We start from the raw sequence: 21418 nt of genomic DNA, 5'->3' as shown, positions 1-21418 counted from the left end.
GCCAAGCTCTTACCCCAGCACATCGAAGGGCGCGTTTGGATTTTGCGAGAGAGCATATCCATTGGGAAGAGGCCGATTGGGAAAGAGTTCTCTTCACAGATGAGTCTAGATTCTGCCTCTAGCATTGTGATCGACGTTCCCTTGTATACAGACGTCCACATGAAAGATATGCTCAGTGCAATTTCGTTAATACTACTGGTTTCGGGGGAGGATCGATTATGGTATGGGGTGGAATATCTTTGACTGCTCGCACAGACCTAGTGGTCGTTGATAATGGAGATATGAATGCTGATAAGTATACAAGGAACATTTTTGAAGAGCATGTAGTGCCATTTGCCCCATACATTGGTGAAAATTTCATTTTTATGGACGATAATGCCAGACCCCATCGTGCGCGCATCGTTCAGGAGTACCTTGAAGAGGTTGAAGTCTCTCGAATGGACGGCCAGCAAGAAGTCCAGATCTCAATCCGATTGAGCAGGTTTGGGACAACCTCAATAGAAGGCTGAGAAGTTCGGAAAATCATCCAGCTACTCTTAATGACTTAGGAATCCAACTCGGAGAAATCTGGGAAGGATTAGATCCGAACATTTTAAGATCACTCATTTTGAGTATGAACCGTCGTTGCCGAGCTGTAATTAACGCAAGGGGTGGAAATACCAAGTATTAAATCACTTATCAGCATTTCAGTATTTTGAAAATTGTTCAATTCTCTTCTTTCACATAAGATTCGATGAAATCCTGAATTTTTCTTCTATTTAATGTTTCTTGTTTCGTTCAAAACCTTCCCGAGAGAACATAAAAAATAAAATATAATGTCAATGTAGAGTTAACTTTCATTAAAATTGAGATTTTCAGAATGTTCGTTAATTTTTTTGCGCAGTGTTTATTCGAAAGTCTCTGGCTTATAATTCCTGTATTTTTCAGAGTATCAGGGCTCAAGACACTACTATTATTATTCTGATATTTTTTTTTTCATTTCCCATGGTTATATGAACACAAAAAAAGAGATGGAGTAAGTTCGAAGTGAACCAGTCTATTATACAGGAAAAAAACAGGGCCCTTTATGAAAGTCGACAAATTATTGGCGTTGAAAAAGTCACAATTTAACATTAACTGCGTCTGGAGGCCAATTTCCCTTCCAGCTTCGGAAGAATCCGGCACTTTCAGCCGTATCCTCGGCGTATTATTGATAACGTGGCCTAGAACGTAATCGTCCCCGGAGATGTTTAACGTCCGACGGAAATTATTGTATGTACGCCGTTAGAATGTAATGAATATGGAACTTTCGAATTCATTTAACTCAGGATTTCCGGCCGTATCTTCACGGTGCAAGGGGATATAACTGTAAATTTGATATACCTCCGTCATATTTTCATTTTCTCCCCCGGAAAAATTAGACCGGGGCGAGGCAATTGTTTCTGGGAACTGCACCTTGGGGATTAAAGAACGCATGAAACTGATTAGGATCTTTACGAGGCCGAAGGAGAAATGGGGAATTGCGCCTCCATTAAAATGATTTTTCCCGTGTTTCTCAACAAGGGTTTATTAGTACATGAATTGGGGGTTTTCTCGCATATTCGGGGAGTTCCCGCATTAGTCCTCTAGGATCTTGCTAATCCCAGTAGTATACACAAAAAAAAAGGAACGAAAGAAGATATGAGGATGTTTCCCATCTTTCTCCTCTATTATCTTTGTTAATTGATATCTCCGTGACTTGATCTCAGCATGTGCCAATAACCTCCTTTCCCGGGACACCCTGTATAACAACAACAAAATTGATTGCTACAAATTCCTGATAATACTTTACTTCTTGTTCCAGGCGTCAGAATGCTGGACGGCGTGGTCAACGATGCAGTCGAAGCCAGAGCCCTGGGACTGAACCCCGAACACATCGACATATACAGCGCCTCCTGGGGCCCGGAAGACGACGGCAAAACGGTCGACGGACCCGGCCCACTGGCCAGAAGGGCCTTCATTTACGGGGTAACGAGCGGCCGTAAAGGAAAAGGTTCGATTTTCGTATGGGCCTCCGGAAACGGCGGAAGACATATCGACTCCTGCAACTGTGACGGTTACACGAACAGCATCTTCACGCTCAGTATCTCAAGTGCCACACAAGGAGGGTAAGGTCTTAGTCTGTGTCGTGACAGTTTATCGATCGTTTCTTGAAACGAATCCTCTTTATGACGTCTTCAGATTCAGACGGATTGTTTAAAATCTGTCGGGGTTTTTAAAGAGGGAAGGGCAAAATCTCTGGGAAATGCATCATCGTCGTCGGATGCATTTTGTGGAAGTCTGAAAAGGAATTTCAAACTAAGGAATTGAATGCAGGTTCCTCTTCGACCCAACATCTCACTAGACAGGAGAATATTCACTTAATAGAAATGAGTACAAAGCAAACCTGAAGATGAATCTTCAAACTGGTCAAAATTAAGTTTTTGGCCAAAGGTCGCCTAAACAAAACATTCATGATAAAAATGCGGAAAAATGATCGATAAAATGAATAATAATACGTTATCTGCATAACCGAGAACGCCACGACAAAAACATGAAAACACTTCATCTAGTGATTGTTTAGAATATTGGCCGGATTTTTAATTGGAATAAAACTTAAGATGTCCTCTTATTAGGTTAGGGAAAAAGAATTCTTTTATTTTTCACACATACGGATTGTTTAGAATCGTGTCGGGGTGTTTTAAACAGGGAAATGGCTGAACGCTAGCGTTGTTTCTTCGTATGCATCATCTTCGTCGGATGCATTTTGTGGAAGTCTAAAAATGAATTTCAAACTAAGGAATTGAATGCAGGTTCCTCTTCGACCCAACATCTCACTAGACAGGAGAATATTCACTTAATAGAAATGAGTACAAAGCAAACCTGAAGATGAATCTTCAAACTGGTCAAAATTAAGTTTTTGGCCAAAGGTCGCCTAAACAAAACATTCATGATAAAAATGCGGAAAAATGATCGATAAAATGAATAATAATACGTTATCTGCATAACCGAGAACGCCACGACAAAAACATGAAAACACTTCATCTAGTGATTGTTTAGAATATTGGCCGGATTTTTAATTGGAATAAAACTCAAGATGTCCTCTTATTAGGTTAGGGAAAAAGAATTCTATTATTTTTCACACATACGGATTGTTTAGAATCGTGTCGGGGTGTTTTAAACAGGGAAATGGCTGAACGCTAGCGTTCTTTCTTCGTATGCATCATCCTCGTCGGATGCATTTTGTGGAATTCTGAAAATAAATTTTAAACGAAGAAATTGAATGCAGGTTCCTCTTCGACCCAACATTTCACTAGACAGAAGAATATTCACTTAATAGACATGAGTACAAAGCAAAACTGAAGATGAATCTTAAAATTGGTCAAAATTATGTTTTTGGCCAAAGGTCGCCTAAACAAAACATTCATGATGAAAATGCGGAAAAATGATCGGTAAAATGAATAATAATACGTTATCTGCATAACCGAGAACGCCACGACAAAAACATGAAAATAATTTATCTAGTGATTGTTTAGAATATTGGCCGGATTTTTGATTGGAATAAAACTTAGGATGTCTTCTTATTAGGTTAGGAAAAAAGAATTCTATTATTTTTCACACATACGGATTTTTTAGAATCATGTCGGGGTGTTTTAAACAGGGAAATGGCTGAACGCTAGCGTTGTTTCTTCGTATGCATCATCTTCGTCGGATGCATTTTGTGGAAGTCTGAAAATGAATTTCTAACTATGAAATTGAATGCAGGTTCTTCTTCGACCCAACATCTCACTAGACAGAAGAATATTCACTTGATAGACATGAGTACAAAGAAAATCTGAAGATGAATCTTCAAACTGGTCAAAATTAAGTTTTTGGTCAAAGGTCGCCTAAACAAGACATTCATGATAAAAATGCGGAAAAATGATCGATAAAATGAATAATAATACGTTATCTGCATTACCGAGAACGCCACGACAAAAACATGAAAACACTTTATCTAGTGTTTGTTTAGAATACGGGCCGGATTTTTTATTGGAATAAAACTTAGGATGTCCTCTTAATAGGTTAGGGAAAAAGAATTCTATTATTTTTCAGAGAGATGGCTGTAGTGATGGATATCTTGTAAAGTATGTATAGAACAATCTCAATTCTATGCACGTAAGATATGTGACATTCCGAAATTAAACGATTCTCTCCCTGTATTTTGTATGTTCCATTCAGTTGTGAGTTACACAGTCAAAATTTGTTCCTCACTCTCTGCCATTTCAGATGTTACGTGGCTTTTTTTAACTCTGGGTTTCTTACAAGCAAATACTAGAATTTTTTTTGGCCTCGCCATAAACCAAATGATGCCGTCTTGAATATTTTATCTAGGCAATTTTTGGTAAAATGGTTCATTTTGGTGTACTTTCTGTCAGACTCACTTCTAAATAAAGCCTCTCAGAGACAAAGACTGCACACTGTACATCAACTAAATCAGCCACTCTATAGAAAGAGATTAATCCAATATGCTGTCTTTAACTTCTCTGTGGGATTCGAAAGAGCAACCAGATAGGATTTTGCCTCCACAGATCATTATGTCTTCCCCACTCTAGCTCTATGACGTACACTAAAAGTGTTTTCTATATATTTCAATGGTCCTTTCTTTTAAAACATAATTTTTTTCTACAGTTATAAACCGTGGTACCTGGAGGAATGCTCCTCGACACTAGCAACCACCTACAGTTCCGGAACACCAGGACACGACAAGAGCGTGGCCACAGTTGACATGGACGCAAGATTAAGACCAGATCACATCTGTACCGTAGAACATACTGGCACATCTGCTTCAGCTCCTTTGGCGGCAGGAATATGTGCCCTAGCTCTGGAAGCCAACCCGAGCCTAACGTGGAGAGACATGCAGTATTTGGTGGTTCTCACCTCCAGAGCCTCGCCCCTGGAGAAGGAGACCGGATGGATCACCAACGGCATGAAGAGGAAAGTATCTCACAAATTCGGTTACGGTCTGATGGATGCTTCAGCTCTGGTCGCACTGGCCGAGAAATGGACCACGGTTCCCCCTCAGCACATTTGCAAATCGCGCGAAATAGTGGAAGACAGAGAAATCGGCTCTAAGTACGGCGACGCCCTGAACCTCTACATGGACGTCGACGCTTGCGCGAACACCCTGAACGAAGTGCGGTATTTAGAGCACGTACAGTGCAAGGTCACCCTGCGTTTCTTCCCCAGAGGCAACCTGCGCATCGTTTTAACCTCGCCGATGGGCACCCAGTCCATACTGCTGTTCGAGAGACCCAGGGACGTACTCAGTTCGAACTTCGACGACTGGCCGTTCCTCAGCGTCCATTTCTGGGGCGAGAGGGCGGCCGGACGCTGGACCCTGCAGGTGATAAACGCGGGCGAGAGGCGAGTCAACCAGCCGGGCGTGCTGAAGAAGTGGCAACTGGTGTTTTACGGAACGAAAGTGAATCCCGTGCGACTCAGGCAACAGGGCTCGCCGAACGTCAAAAGTACGTGGAAACTGCCGCTCGGTTCCTTTTTCTCGCCCACCCCCTCGGAACCAGTAACGCAAGTGACCGATAATTTTTTCAGTCCCGACATCTTCAAGAGTTTCAATAATTTTCCCAACGTTTACACGTTCTCTGGATCGGACCCTGAACAAAGTGTAACCTCGCTGGACGGCAAGAAGACAATAGTTAGGCAGAATTCGGAGGACGGCGACGGCGACGACGAGACCAAGGACGGCTGCGACGACCAGTGCGACTATCAGGGGTGCTTCGGTGCTGGTCCTTCGAAGTGTATCGCTTGCAGGAACAAGAGGATGGACGGGTAAGTTTTTCCCTTTTTCTGTCTGATTCAGACAAACGTGAACTACATTTTCGGTGGAGTTTGAGAAATACGGAAGTACCTATCGCGTCACGTGGTGAGATATGACAGAGGTTCGAATCCTGAGGATTGAATAATTCGTGTAGGTTCTTTATGGCCAAAGCCACTCTGTTATAAAATGTTGTCAGAGCTAAAAAGGTTTTAATTTTTGAATCCACCGCTATTTTGACAATCGTCATTTGTCAATTGTCATTTGTCATATGTCATTTTTTTGACAGATGACAACTAAAAATATGCCAGTGATACAAGTAGCGTGGAAATTCGCCAATGAGGCCATCCTAAGAATATCCAGGAAAGGTACTGGTCTTGAGATAAATAGAAATCAGAGAGCTTCTCTAACTAAGTACAGCCCATCGTCGATTCTTTCCAGAGAGAAGTTGATAAAGAATCGAGGAAACATTCACCACAATGTCTAGTAGATTGGAAGATTATGAGATGGAACTCACTCCCCTCCTTTCATTCTCAACAGAAATGCCAATTAATATAAATATGGTTCAAGGAAGGTACTATCGCTGGAGAATCAGATGCTCACGCCATCTAGACCGTTCTCCAAGCAGAAATATTTGCACTCGAAAGATGTGTGAAAATAAACCTAGAAGGAAACGATCAGAAATGATCATCATCGATTCTAAAGTGATAAAGGGACCAATACACTTCCAGCCAAGGAGCGCAAACTCCTTTCATTGGCCCAGAACCTTTCTGTAGAATAGGAAAGCCGATGAACTCTCAAAAGAAGCATCAAGGTTAAAAACTGCTGGACCTGGGCCTTTCGTTGGGCTTGGAAAAGACCAATATAAGGCAACGGTCCAACAATGGGAGTTGAACAACAGATTAACCCTCTTGAGAAACACTCCTGGACCTACTCAGTCAAAGAAATTGATGATGATTTCACCGACCTACACCAGAAAACTGCTTGAGCTGTACCGAGCTGAGGTTCGGGTGATGGTGAGACTGATGACAGGGCACTTTCATTACAAATATCTTTTGCACCGTATGGGTGAGTCAGCAGATGAGATTTGTAGTCTCTGGATCAGAAGCAGAAACAGCTGAACACATGGTATGCAAGTGTCCAGGGCTGGCGGACCTAAGAACCACTCATATGGGGAAACCTGTCCTGGATACTCACGAGGTAACGGCTAAGGCCCCTTAGTGTGTTGTCGGTTTCATCAACACCATTGACGACCTCCTTGGGTTTCTATGAATAAATAGGGTAGAGAACAAAAGATCTACATGGTCGCAGATCCCTTAAGGCTAATCGAGCCAAAAATTCTGCCAAAAATCTATTGAGATAGTTGAACAGCTGAACATCTTGGCCCGTGGTCTTGACACCAGAAGAAGAGATGATTGATTTGGCACCCAAGAAGGTAGTGAAGTTTAGTTCGACTTTGCTTCCTAACACCGCGTGTTTTTAATTATCGCCCATCCTATAATCTGATTCAATCTGATCAACGATATTTTCAAAATTGTGAAAAAGGAAAAGAATCGATATTTCCCTGTCAGAACCAGAAAAGAACAGATATCAATCTCAGATTTGGAGACAAGAATCGAATTTCTTAGTTTTCCGCGACGTGTCTTCGTTACGGCGCCAAGATCCTTCGGGCAGATTCGAACCTCAGCCAATCTAAATTCCACATCCCAGAGGTAATTCCGTGCATCTCAATTCCGACGTCGGAAAAACTGCAAGTTAATTCTCCCTCCCGTTCCTCCACGTCCTCCACGTCATTTGTCAGATTACTTCCGACCTAATGCTGATTTATTCCTCCTCAGAGAAATGATCAAAAAAGATTACTATTTGAAACGACAACTTCGGAGAACTTTAGGCCTGGATCTGGAGTGCCGGACGCATTTCTGCGGAAAATGAGCACGAGCGAGGATAGAGAGCTGGATCCTAGCGAAATGAAGAAGCGGCCGCGACGCTGGCTGATAATAATGGGTGCATTTTTCATTATAAAATCCCGTTCCGGAGAAAACCTGAGAAACTTTCTTGAATGCCGCCTAGTTGAAAGAGGTTGCCCCCAATTTTGATATTCTTACAGTTGCCAACTCCCCCGGCAAAGGGGCGAGCGAAATATCCGATCCTCCGCGAGGACGCCGGTTTATCCCAACAAAATATTCCCGTCTACCTTGTTCGGGAACTTCGTCGGGGTAAATTGAATCGGCCGAGCCATCTCGAAAGTTATCTTTTTTCCATTCTTTTCGGGATCTGAATTAGGGATGAACGGATTATGACGGTAAACATTTCGCGATTGGACGGTCCCTAATTAATACAACGGCCCTGATTAATTCACGTCGGAATTCGTTTCTCGCCCGAGGGGGTTCTTTCAGAAAGAAAAAAAAAATCGGTCCCGACATCTCCTTCCTTCCTTCCGATTGAACCGGAATGGACGTTTTGAAATTTTCATTTATTCCCGGAACTGTCGGGCCTTTGAATTTCTTCCGCTCGTTTTTTGAACTCGCGATCGGAGTTCGTTCTTTTGTTGGACTTTATTGGATTTCATTTTCAAGACAACAAGAGGGTCAAAACTTCCAGAATACTCTGCAATAAAGTCACATAATGAGTTACCCAATCACAAAAAAAGAAGAAAAATACCGTAAGTTTAAAAAAGGGTTAAAAAATTTATTCAGGCGAAATCAAATTAAAGTATTAGATTTACTCTGTAATAAATGGATAAACAAATTAATCAAGATTCACGTTTTTGCAAGGTGTTTACTGCAGATACGTCAAAAAGCAGAGGAGGTGATTCCCTTTGGAAAAACATTCATATTTTGGGAAATAACATGGGGTCAAATATACACCCTTTCTAAGATAAGGGGTATCTAAAATGGGGATTTTTCACGCAGGGCGAGTCTTTGATTCGTACAAATATTTTAATAGTTCTTGAGGTCAAAAGAAACACTTTTGTTCTATACCATTTTTTCCGGCTCGGCCCTGATAAAAAGATATAGCCATTTGAAGTTTTCATAATGTGCTGTGCCACCCCTGGAGAAACAAAATTACCTTCAGAATAACTAGCTAAATCTGTGACACTACACATCTGGATATTTCAAACCGAGTTGTATTCAGCCAAAGTACCCAATTATTTAAAATTTCACAGATACTTTGTCAATTTTTCAACATCAAATTACTCGAAAACGGCGTATTATACGAGGAAATATGAAGAACACTTTTATTTTACTAAACGTTCAAATTTCCATAAGATAGCGTCCAACTTAATTTCAAGAGTTGGCAATCTTTGAATTTTTGTTATTTTTATGGTATATAATGGTCATAATGAGAAAACTGGAAGACGTGGGTGATATCTTTTGTTCGAAAGAGATTCATCAAACAAATTAAAAACTATTATCCAAAATTCATTTCATTCGATAAAACCTTTTGTGAGATAGAACTAAAAAAATAACATTTTTTTCATGATTTTTCAACAGCCTGTATCTTTCAAACCGAGCCGATTCGGCAAAAATGGTAAAGGAAAAAGTGTTTCTTTTGATCTCAAGAATCTACTGTTGAAATATTTATACGAGTCGAAGACTCACCCTCTATGTTAATAGAGAAAACGTTCACTACAATGCTAAATAGAAAGGCAGATTAGAAAGAGGAATCCACTCTTCAAATCCTCAAGAAAAATATCGTTAATGGTCGGTTTTACAATCGAAGATTAACTTCTGGTTAAGGAAATTTCACACAAGTTTTACAAATACACAAAGAATAGTTAATCATAAACCTTTGGGCAGAAAGGTTGAATATGAAAGATGTGTGGAAATGAACCTAGAAGGAACTGTCAGAGAGCTATACACTCCTCCGGTTTCATAAAGCTTGATCGGGGAATCAACGCTTGATTGACGAATAGACGTCAATTTGTTTTCAATCGATTGTTCAGTAATGAGCATTGGGAATATTATTCTCGCATCAAATTATGATCTACATTCAATGATTTACTAGTTGATTCTCCTTCAAAATATTCAAAAATGCAAAGGCCTCAGTGATTTCGTTTTGACAATCGAGTGACTGTCATTTTATTGATCGGGATATGAAAGTTTTATGAAACCCGCGGTGAGTGTGTCTGGAACTGAGGATTCTGGGTAAAAATAACAAGATCTGTTCAGTTTCAAGATCTTCATTGACCTGGAACCTTTCCATCGTATAGAAAAGTGTACCATCAAGAAGGAGTTTCAGGAGAAGGAAAAACCGAAAGAGGGAAAATCTAGACTCTAGAGGAATCCTCCGAGGCTGGATATTCCAAAAAATTTCTTCGGAAACTCAACACTCCGAGATCCTAGAGAAACATTTGGATCTTGGCAAGAATAATGCTACGCCTCCTTACTATATTGCCTTTCCTTCAGACAATCTGATGAGAATAGATCTAGCAGAAACTGAAGAGTGCATATTCTGTGGAGACGAGAATGAATAAACTCCAGATCACCTGGTGCCTCGCCATTGAATGCCAGTATAAAAAATGCTTTAGATGAGAAACTTCTAGGAGAGAGGAAGTAACCTCTTTCAAGCCATTCCCTCAAATCTGAAGTTCACTAAAACTTTGGAGTTGGAGATTCTGACAACGTAGTGTCGTTAATAGCTCTGATGGCAATCATTCTATGATTTTATATTCGTTCCTCACCGTTGAGGAAAACCACTGGCTGGTCCCTCTTCTAAAAATAACGTCTCTATCGCCAAATATCGCTTGCTGAATTCAAATCGAAAACAATCGGAAAGAGCATTACCCTATTCCAATTTGTTGTAATTGCTTGTTATAATGTAAAATTGTAAAATCATCATTTACCCCCAATTCGAATGATGAATCATTCGTATTGATGAAAAGAAATCGATATCATACCATTTCCATAATTACCTATTACGAAATACAAATCGCATATATCTCAAATAATGCTATTCCACTATACAAATATATATGTATAACATGAATATCGAATCAACGCATTTCGTCCTCGTTATTATCCCTTCAAATGCCCCCATCATGCGGTATAAATGTCAGAATTAACACGGATTTATATATTGACATTCCAATACATTATTGAAAAAATGTTCACTACTCCGGAAATGTACCTGAATTTGGTAGTCATCGACGGAATTTTCATTAACCCCCGTGCATATTTTCTAGCATATGTTTCTCCACGAAATATGAATGAATCATCTCCTACATTTTGCCGTATCTTCAGCAAACGCCCTTTATAGGACCCCGCTGAATCACTTCGAGGAAATCAAGATGAACGTTCTAGGTCCCATTTTTTATACCTCTGTCCCCTTCCGAAACACCCCCAGAACACATCCCCGTGCATCACCTAATCAAATGAACCGGATGTATTGCGATCACGTTCCTTTATTTCCCTGATAAATCTCTTCTTTTGCCGTCTAGGAACTGCGTGAGGGCATGTCCGCCAAGGAGCTACGCCGATCCCAAAGGGTCGTGTCAGATGTGTCACGAGGCGTGCGATACATGCACCGGTGCCGATCAGAACAGCTGCCTGACCTGTTCGCCGGGCTACGTACGCGTCCTCGATCTCGGCATCTGCCTGCAGCAGTGTCCCGAAGGATATTTCGAAGGTGAGTAAGGAAGATTGTCCGCTTTTATTCGGCGTCGAAAGGAAATCCTCTAATGCGGGATCTTTTCGAAGGTGAGTCGTTTTTAACAGAACATACAACTAGTCGCACTTCATGAAAGAGATTTTTCGTGAAATCGCCTAAAAAACGGCGTCGTTATCGACCCTTGTAGTTGGGGAGACGACGATTCTAAATCGGGATTAACTCGAGCGTCGTGAACAACTAGTAGATTTTGAAGATTTGATGGTAGAAAGAAAAAAAGGTTCTATCATGTATGCACTTTCAGCGGTGGGGAAAGCGTCTGCAGGGTCTAAAAGATGTTAAAAAAAAATCGTCAGGTGTATATACTCGAGCGTGTCAGATTAAGATACTGTATATGCCCTACGTGTCTGATAATGAATTCATGCTTATCTGACAGTCTGCGCGGTGGGACTAGCCGTACGGAAGAGTTGAAAATGGTAAAAAAATTTCCAGCGTGTCAGATTTTTAGAGGATATGTTAATTGGACCCGAAGGAAGCTACTTTTCAAGGGACTGACAGTTTGGACGTGACGCAAGGTCACAGCGGTCCTTTGAAAATGTAAAAACAATCGAGCGTGTGAGATTTTCATACAGATGGTTAATCTCGGTGTTGTGAAAGTGTTGACCCAATAATCTGACACTAATCAGGGTGGTTTTCTCAATCTGACACTTTGAAGATGATAAAAATCCCTTTTTTTCGAATATTTCCCTCCCTGTACCTCTAACCGTTTTTGTATCCATTATGAAAGTTGTAGATAATAAAATTCTACACAACTTTTGTCTGAAGCAATTTCACATACTCTAAACCGTTCTCGAGTTAGAGGGCGATAAGGGCGAGGAGCTTAGCCACACATGCGAAAGTGCAAGGTCAATGTAGAATCCCAGCCTAATCTACATTCATCCAATCGTCAAAATGACAAGGTATTTCTATGATGACAATTTCGAAATTAGCCACGAAAATTTTAGTGTTGACTGAAACAAAATGTACTATTTTCCAACGAGTGAATTTTCGCTTCAGCATGTATCGCTAAACACCTCGCATTAATCGCCATATATATCAAAACGTTCGAACGTAGAAAAAATTGCTTGGGACAAAATTTGTAGAAAATGTTATGCTCTACGACTTTTATAATGAATGCGAAAAAGCTTTGAACCCCAGGGAAGGAGATAATTCAAAAAAACTGACAGGGAATAATCTCAGTCAATCGGTTAAAAAAACGAATATTCAATGGAAGTGATGATGCCGGCTGCACATGGATGGAAGTGTATGTTCAACAGAGATTGTTATTTCACATCGAGTTCGAGCTGAATCCGATATTAAATATCGAATGACATTTGCGAATAATTGAATCTAATTATCCGGTGTTTCCATGATATTCAAATTCCTTGTTTCGTTACGCATTTCGAAAGTTGATCCGTAACTAGCATCGCATATTTTATTTACTCGCTATAATAGCAGTGACGGCTCGTCAGGGCTTTAATTCTTCTCTCCATGTATCTATTGGTCTGTCTACTTTCGTCCTCTTCGCTTTTTATTGATCATTTGAAATTAAGCCTCCTCATACCAAATGAGCCATATTTTAACGCTTTACAGATTATCTGCATAAAACCTGCATTAGCTGCCAGCCAAACTGTTTGGCTTGTCAGGAGAGACCCGACCACTGCACCAGCTGTGACCATCACCTTCTGCTCCATCAGAACAAATGTCTGGCTGCCTGCCCTGTTGGAACCTACGAGACAGAATATTATACGTAAGTTCATCCACACCTATCGAATTGATGTTCAAATCTTCTTCTCTTCTATAATTGCCGACAGACCCTTCAATTTCTACTTGCTCTGTAATTACTCTGAATGTTCTGGTGACCATAGGATCACCAACCCCTCTAGATGATTAAAAGTAGAATAAATTGCTAGTTCATATATCTTTTCGTTCGGTACCAAATAATTTAGTTTTTCTTCAACCACCCTGAAGATGCTACTGTACAGCGGAATACTGGCAATGGTCAGCAGCCGATTTCATAATCAATTTTAAATTCCCTTAAATTTGAAACTCCTTGAATCCTACTGGAAAAATAAACCTAAGAAGGCTTTAAATAAATGAAATTTTATACATCTGAAATTTTCATCAATCACGTGTAAATTTCAGTTTCTTCTTTCGGGGAGAACTGGAATATTTTGTTGTTTTGTACACTTATTCGTTCTCTAAGTGCTGATGAGGCTTCAAACGAATTATCCTCAACCGCCAAAGAGCATCGAGAATCTCCACCAAAACATTCGCATATTCCTGCACATATGAGATATACCTCTGGGAGTTTCGGGAATGATATTCCAACAGTTATAACTAATTTCTATCGTTAGAGCAAGACCAATCAAATATTCAGGAATTGGCGGAGGTTCGTGAACAAACACGGCGGACGGAATCCCGTGTGAGAAATACCGAAGACGCGTAGTTTGTGTATCTATACAGAGTTGCTTAACAAGGACGGAATCCTAATAGAACACAAATACGCCATAATCCGAACGCGAGCAATTCGGTTTCCGGGTTTCGACAATGTAATCAAAACAACAATTCAACTGCACTCAAGATCGGCACTTTGCAAATTTATCCCCTACCGAAATTTATTTGTTCTGCTGGACATCTTCGGAATCGTTTGTCGTGACTGAAACAACGTGTGGGGTTGGAAGCACAAACGAATGGTCATTTGTGTTCAGAGGACGCCAAATATTGTTATCTACACTTCAAAAGATATGGAGGAATTAAGACCTAAAAATAAGAACTAAGAATTACGGTTGGCTTAATTATTAGAAACCAAGACTTAAACGAATAAGAGTGGGTGCTGACTCATGTACACACCTCCAAAACTAACTAATATTTAAATATGAGGCATTACAAAACTCTTGCCGATTTTCGTCGCCAGCTCTCGCACTATTAGGGATTGCCGTCTCCTAATTATGGTTGGGTTTTTGCAGAGTTACTGAGAAGTAAGGCATAAGAAAGGGACTAACCTAACGGGCAGATGGTAAAGACATGAACGCCACCTGCCAATTAGATTGGTCCCTTCTTAGGTATTATTGAAGCTGTATGAACCGACCCTTAGATTGGTTCTTTCTTAGGTCATACTTCCCTCACTCTGCGTAATGGTAGGTTCATGCAGTGTTCCCAAGAACAAAGATCTAGGAAAGGAACCAATCTAATAACGTAGACGGCAGTCACGTGAACTCCATCTGCCAATGAGATAGTTCCTTTCCAAGGTCATAGTTCTTAGGAATTTTTCATAAAACCACAAACCACCATTAGGCTGGATGTGTGAAGCCTTGCTAAGCACTAAGAACCGTGGAAGTAACCTAATGGTGCGTGTATGCAGCCTTGTTGAGGACTAAGACCTAAGAAACGCTACATAAGCGCGCCATATTTGGCAGATGAATATCACGCCAATCTCTGCCGTACTTGTTGGGAAGTTTGCATGAATTTGAGTGATGTGCCTCACGAACCGAACAATGAGACGTTGAAAGGCCTCATATCCTAAGTCAAAAAAAAAAAATTTCAAACGCTCAAGTGAAATTTACCGCATCCGCTGTATTCTCCAAGCATTGCCTCTTCTTATTACTGGTGGCTCTCCGTTTGCAGCATGATTTGGCATGTCAGTGGCTGACTTATTTCGTAGAAATCGAAAATTGGCTATCAGTGCCTCAGAAGACGAGGCATTTTTTCGAGGGGGAGTTCAAAAATTGCCTGAGAGGTGGCAAAAAGTAGAGAATTAATGTGAAAAATTTGATTTCAAAAAAGACAGAGCTTCATTCATATTTAAGACTGAAAGAAATTGTTTTTTTCTATCCGTGCGAATTTTTCAGGTGCGAACCTTGCCACAACAACTGCGAAACCTGCAGGGGCTCCAACAGCTCGCAGTGCATCTCTTGCAGCCCCGGCAGGTTCTGGCACGAAGGGGCCTGCATCAAGGACTGTCCCGCTCACCACTATTCCGATCCCCAACAGAGGGAGTGCATCGAATGCCCTCCAGGCTGCTCGGAGTGCAACAGGACGACCTGCATATTATGCCTCGACGATTGGGAGATCAATGTGAAGGGGCGCTGCGTGCCTCACGGCAGCGACCGCTGTGAAATTGGTAAGAACTTAATACTCTTGTGTTTTGACGAGTTTTCAACCGACCTCATCTTTTTCGGGATTTTTCGAAGGACTTTTGATACTGTCCATTGCATCGGAATGAATTTCAGAGGAAAACCTTCTTGAATTGATTCTTCACAGAATAGTGTAATCGTCATTAATATCAGGTTCTTGGTTTGAGAGTTACTCGATGACAAACAAACATACACACTTACTTCCATATTTTTTGTCTCTTACACTCAACTATCCTTCCTTGTACCTGTAACAGATCAGTACCTGGACGGCGGTAATTGCAAGCCCTGCCATTCCACTTGCGAGTCCTGCGACGGACCCACCGAACACGCCTGTCTCTCCTGCTCCAGCCCCCTAATGCTGCAGGGTACAAAATGCGTGGCGGCATGCCGACGAGGTACCTTCCAGGATGAGGGAAGCAGATCTTGTCAACCGTGTCTCCACACCTGCGCCAACTGCTTCTCTAAAACGAATTGCACCGAGTGCGCCAGGGGTTTGCAGGTGAGTAATTCCTCCTCCTGAAGATGCTGCTATAATATCGAAACACGTGTGTTGAGAAATTTATTCTAGTGATGCAGTTGCCAACTGCAATTTTTCAAAATTTTTCATGGGGGCTGATATATTAAGGGAGATATCTTTTCAACTTGACCCACTGTATACTTGTGCCACGTTCAGCGACAGAAGTCAAAAGAATCGTACTCAAAATTTCACGAAATCACATTCGACTTCGAATGTGATATAGGTTGTATGTTTCATATAGGTTGTATTTGAAGGTGAGGCTTTTTTTCAACAGAAGGTAGAACTGGTCAAAATGAAGCGTTTCACCAAAAATCACCTATACAAAACTTTAAAATGACAAAGTTGAAAAAAAATGAAAATGATTACTGAAATAGATCCTAATATGACCCTAGACCGTTTGTTAGCTAAATTATCGTAAGTAGTGGGAAAAAACTTATCTCCTGATTCGACCATGTGGTTAAGTTAAAGATATTGGCTCGTTCGAATTTACGTGGTAATGAAAATGGAAACTTATGATTGCCGAATTGTTCTTATTATTTTTTAGTAACTTACACGATTTCATGAAATGACTCATTTCGATACCAACTGACAGAAAAGACACAAGTATAAAAAATAGTATAATATTTCAAAATCTCACCAATAAAATTCGTCTAAATTATTTACAAATTTTTACACAATGGGCATCACAATCTTCTTGTTCGAAGATTCCAACAATCGTCGTAAAAATGGGGTGAAATGAGGAAACATCACATCACTTTTTCAACATAACTTTAACATAAGCACGTTCAAGAAACTACCTGGATTTTCTACATTTTTTTTCACCGTAAATTGCACGATATAACAATTATGATTCTCTCAAAAGTGACCTCATGCATTTAATCCGATGAACTTGGTACTGAACCATTTATTGTCCAGCCATATGTTTATGCTTTGTTTCGTTTTTGCGATGCCGGAGCCACCTTCCACAGTCCCATACTTGAAATTCAATGAACACCTTGTAGGGGTTGCATCTCAGCCATCTTTTGGATATTTTATATAGACAATTTTTTGTTAAACGACTTAATTTGATGAGTTCTACCTTCTGTCAAAAAAAGCCTCACCTTTGAAAACACCCTGTATAGGCGATTTTTGTAAAATGATGTATTTTGATGAGTGTTATCTTCTGTCTGTTAAAAAAAGACTCGCCTTGCAAAAACACCTAAAAGGCGCTCCATAAACTTTTATGTAAGCAGTCTGTTGACCATGGAATAATTTCCCTAAGCTTTTTTGCCTAAATTGGGGTGAGGTTGGTGGCACACATGAAATGTATAATATAACACCCCAAAATGTTTGGAGGACAAGCGTCATAACCTCACATTTCCATCCTATACGGTGGGGAATGTGTCGAATTTCCAAGGCCAACCGACTGCTTCTATAAAAGTGAATGGACTAAACAAACATCCCTGGCAATCTCCTCTCAGGCCACCCAATTTCCGAACTTAATGGCCGGATTTATAGATCTAGGACCATCCGCCACCTGGTCCGCATATTAATTGCGCCAATGCCTTCAAGGGCACTTCGCTATCGGCGAAACAATCGCTATGCATCATAACTGAACGTGAATTATGTTCACAGCTCCAGGGCAGCGAGTGTCAGTCGACATGTGCGGCAGGTTATTACAGCGACAAAGGGCAGTGTCAGCGGTGCTACATGAGTTGCAAGACATGCAGCGGTCCGCTACAGAACGAGTGCGTTACATGCCCCTCCGGCTGGCAATTGATGACCGGCCAGTGCAGGCCGACTTGTCCTGAGGGATATTATAAAACGGATTTCGGCTGTCAGAAGTGCTATTATTCATGCAGGGATTGTCCCGGTAGGTATCGATCACGTCTCGTCTTTTGTTTCGCATTAATTTATGGAGATGCAGCTTTTGATGGGGCGGATTTTATGGTGCGCGCAGACGGGCCGGGGATGGATTCGAAGTCGAATGAGACTCTAGAGTGATTTAATGTTGGAACGTGAGCGGCCGTTATCGCCCTTTGTATTCGGATTCGCTCAAATCGTTCTAATTCATATCATTAGCGCAGAGCTACATTGGGATGCAGTGCCACCTATAGTCTATTTATTCAAGCGAGTAATCTTCCACGAAAATCGACAGAAACTAAACTCCTAGCGCATGGTGCAGCAGAGCACTGTTTAACGTGGCCGAAGAAGCAGTATTGATATACATTTCCCGTTGGGTTACCATTCGCCTTATCAATGACTGGTAGCCAAGCGCTATGCACTTTAGGCTCATCTACTCTCTTCTAATGATTTCACTTTATGCTGGAAGATGTCGATAGTTTCCCCACTCATCCTCGAAGAGTAACTCTAAATGTTGGAAATAATTGATGAATATTGTGGTTGATCAATGAAAAAGCAATTAATAAATTGATTAAGACCCCTTTTCACCAAACGCACTTAGTGTTAAGTGTCCCTTAACCCTTAACTCAAATTACGTTGCACCAACTGTAAAGTGACATTTAAATGGCTAAAGCTAGCCTTAAATTTAAGCGCTCCTGTAATGACCACTTAGGTATTTAAGGGCGGGATTCTAACCTAAAATAATTCGTTGAACTCATAAATTGGCTGCAGAACTGCTGTGGTTTTTCTAATAACGTCAAGTACCTTTTATTTGACAACCCATTTCATTATCAAAAATAATGCTAATTCAACAATAGAAAGTTATCACTCTTTGATAAGAATATAATAATTTACTTGAAACTGACTGACACGACAATAAACTTAGGTTAATGAAATGACAACGATCATCAGCAACAGGCCAACCAATGAAATGGCTTTATTGGACTAAGATGAAGTTGCACCAAAATGAAATACAGAAATATTACTAGAAATAAAAACTTAAGGGCCCCTTACTTAAGATTCCGTTAAGCCACAGTCGTGCAACTGGGAATAAAATTAAGCGTCCATTATCCTTAAACGACACTTAGTTAAGTACTCGTTTTAAGGGGTATTGGTGCAAACGGGCCTAAAACGGTTTTTCCCTGAAAACTCTCAATGCCTATGTGCGATACTTTGTCAGCTGACATTGATGGTTCGCCCACCCTGTACACAAAATCAAGTTTTCGAAAATAGAAATTCAGTGTTAATATTCGAAGATGATGATGAAAACCATCGAATTCCTCAAAATAAAACAAAAATTAAGTCCTTTTTTGCGTTGTCATCGCATAACGTAAAAACGGCTTAACCCATTTTATTCATTTTTTTTTAAACCTTCTTCATACTTTGTAGAATGCTCCTACGTCAGAAAAATTCGTGAAAGTCAACTGGGAAATTCGAGAAATTTTAATTTCGTGTTCATGTTGGGTAGTCTACCCTCCATGAACTAGTATTAAATGGCATTAGAAAAGACTTCTTTAAGAGAGCGCGCTTAGCTACCAAAAGTCATCGATAAGACGAATGTGGAACTATTGAAAAGCGGGAGGGAAGAGCCAATTAACGCCTTCAACGTTACTTTGCTAACCAAGGGTGGGCTTCTCCTGAACACATTACAAGGCATCACCACTCGGATCCACTCATTTACAACAAACAGTTTATATCAAATAATGCAAATCTAGTTCCGGTATATATAATCAGTCAAAATATAAGTGATCTAGACTACTATAATGACTAAGGTTGATAACGGCCATGCGTAATAATCATATCGAAACAAAACTTCAGTAAAAATAATTAAAAATTTCCTCATCTGTCGCATATTTGAGAATTAATTCAATTTTTATAGGATGCCCATCGAAAGGAGACAAAAGGAAAATAGATGTTGAAGCACTTTTATTATCAGCGCAGCCTGTTTCAACTCTTCAAATTATGAACTCCTTCAACTTCATTACGGGAGTTACAATAGCCGCTTGTTTCTGCATCATCATGCTATTCATCATTCTCTTTCTTGTACTTCAAGTGAGTTTTCAATTAGTCGTTATATTTTGACGTCTATAGATTTTAGCGATGGAAAATTTCAATATTACTTATTTGGTGTACCCGACTAATTTTCTTTATCCATATTTACTTATTTCATTTAACTTTCTCTATTTTATTTCACTTGTACTCTGGTCAGATGTTTGAAAATTACAGGCATTCAAATTTTAATTATACTAGATGTAGATTAATTCTTATGGTTCATCCAGCAGTGGCATCTTTTTTCAGAGAAACAACGTCCAGACTCCACCACAGCAGCGGTTCAGCAAAGTATCGATAAAAAAGCCGAGGGTAACTTGCAACTATAACGTGGTGGCAGTGAGTGACGGGGATTCTAGTGATACCGATAGTTCAGAGGGCCAAAACTTAATAAAATCGAAACCAGGGAGGACTGCATGTTGATAAAGTATTCACGCTAGGTGTGTGTACATACAAATTATTGACTCAACTGTCTTCATTGCCTGTGTTACCTATAATAAGATATTAAGTAATGACTGTTCAAATCATTATAGCTTGAAATTATTATCTCTATCTACTACTACGTATTCCTATAAAATGGTGTAATGAATAGAAATGTGAGTATGTAAATAGTAACCGATGTTGTGGGAGTTTCTCTAAACGAAGATTACCAATTGTACCAAATTCATGAGTGTACCTTCATATTTTTGTGATGTCTTGAATTTTATTTCAGTGAAGACAGCTCAATGTAAAAAGTAAGAATTAAGAATGCGAAACAAGTGCTCTTGATATTTCATGTCGTAAATATATATAATTATTTTTTAAATGTACACTTTGTATATAAAAATATATATAGGTATATACACAAATAATGGATATTTGTTCAATTCAATGTTATTTATGAGAAATGTTGTATACTTTGGAAATTATTTCAAATTCGGGAAACATTATTTGTTCTACTTTGAAGCGAAAATTGTCTGTTTTTTTCTCAGTAAATTTATATTTTGGAAATGTGGTATTTTTTCTGTTCCTACACCCCATCACCCAAACCTATTGGCAGGAATGCCACTTCGATGAGCAAGAGTCGATGCTGGTTCGGTCTCATTTGACCTCGCAAGTGCAACACAACTCAAACCCCGACGAAAATGGATTGCAATGATGGCCCCTTTATTCGATGTCAATAGCCGCTATAGTGCAGGAATACACGCTAGTGACATCTAGTTAGCAATAATATGGCGGATTTGGTCACGTGACGTGACGTGAGCCAATCCGCATTCCGAATTAGAGATCACAGCATTGAAATCTGTGCCTCTCGTAGATAGAGGTGACTCTGAGCCGCCATATTCTTGCTAAATCTCCAATTGCAGCCACTGTCTCGTTAGTCACTGTAGTTTTCTT

At 40.1% G+C, this 21418-nt stretch overlaps 1 protein-coding gene across 2 annotated transcripts in view; it reads left to right on the top strand.

Moving 5' to 3' along the window:
* Positions 1-21031, top strand: part of LOC123314742 (furin-like protease 2) — a 282497-nt gene extending 261466 nt beyond the window's left edge. The window contains exons 7-15 of one of the 2 annotated variants that reach the window (XM_044900054.1): positions 1823-2126; positions 4669-5826; positions 11253-11440; positions 13052-13208; positions 15310-15581; positions 15849-16093; positions 17726-17963; positions 19872-20044; positions 20291-21031. In XM_044900054.1, the coding sequence (XP_044755989.1) occupies positions 1823-2126; positions 4669-5826; positions 11253-11440; positions 13052-13208; positions 15310-15581; positions 15849-16093; positions 17726-17963; positions 19872-20044; positions 20291-20464 (2909 nt within the window). In that variant the 3' untranslated portion in view covers positions 20465-21031. The remainder of the gene's footprint in view (positions 1-1822; positions 2127-4668; positions 5827-11252; positions 11441-13051; positions 13209-15309; positions 15582-15848; positions 16094-17725; positions 17964-19871; positions 20045-20290) is intronic. The other variant, XM_044900056.1, reaches the window with a different exon arrangement.
* The last annotated feature ends 387 nt before the right edge of the window (positions 21032-21418 follow it).

This window comes from Coccinella septempunctata, chromosome 6 (genome assembly GCF_907165205.1).
Source record: "Coccinella septempunctata chromosome 6, icCocSept1.1, whole genome shotgun sequence".
NCBI lineage: Eukaryota > Metazoa > Arthropoda > Insecta > Coleoptera > Coccinellidae > Coccinella > Coccinella septempunctata.
This window is presented reverse-complemented; position numbering and strand designations above follow the sequence as displayed.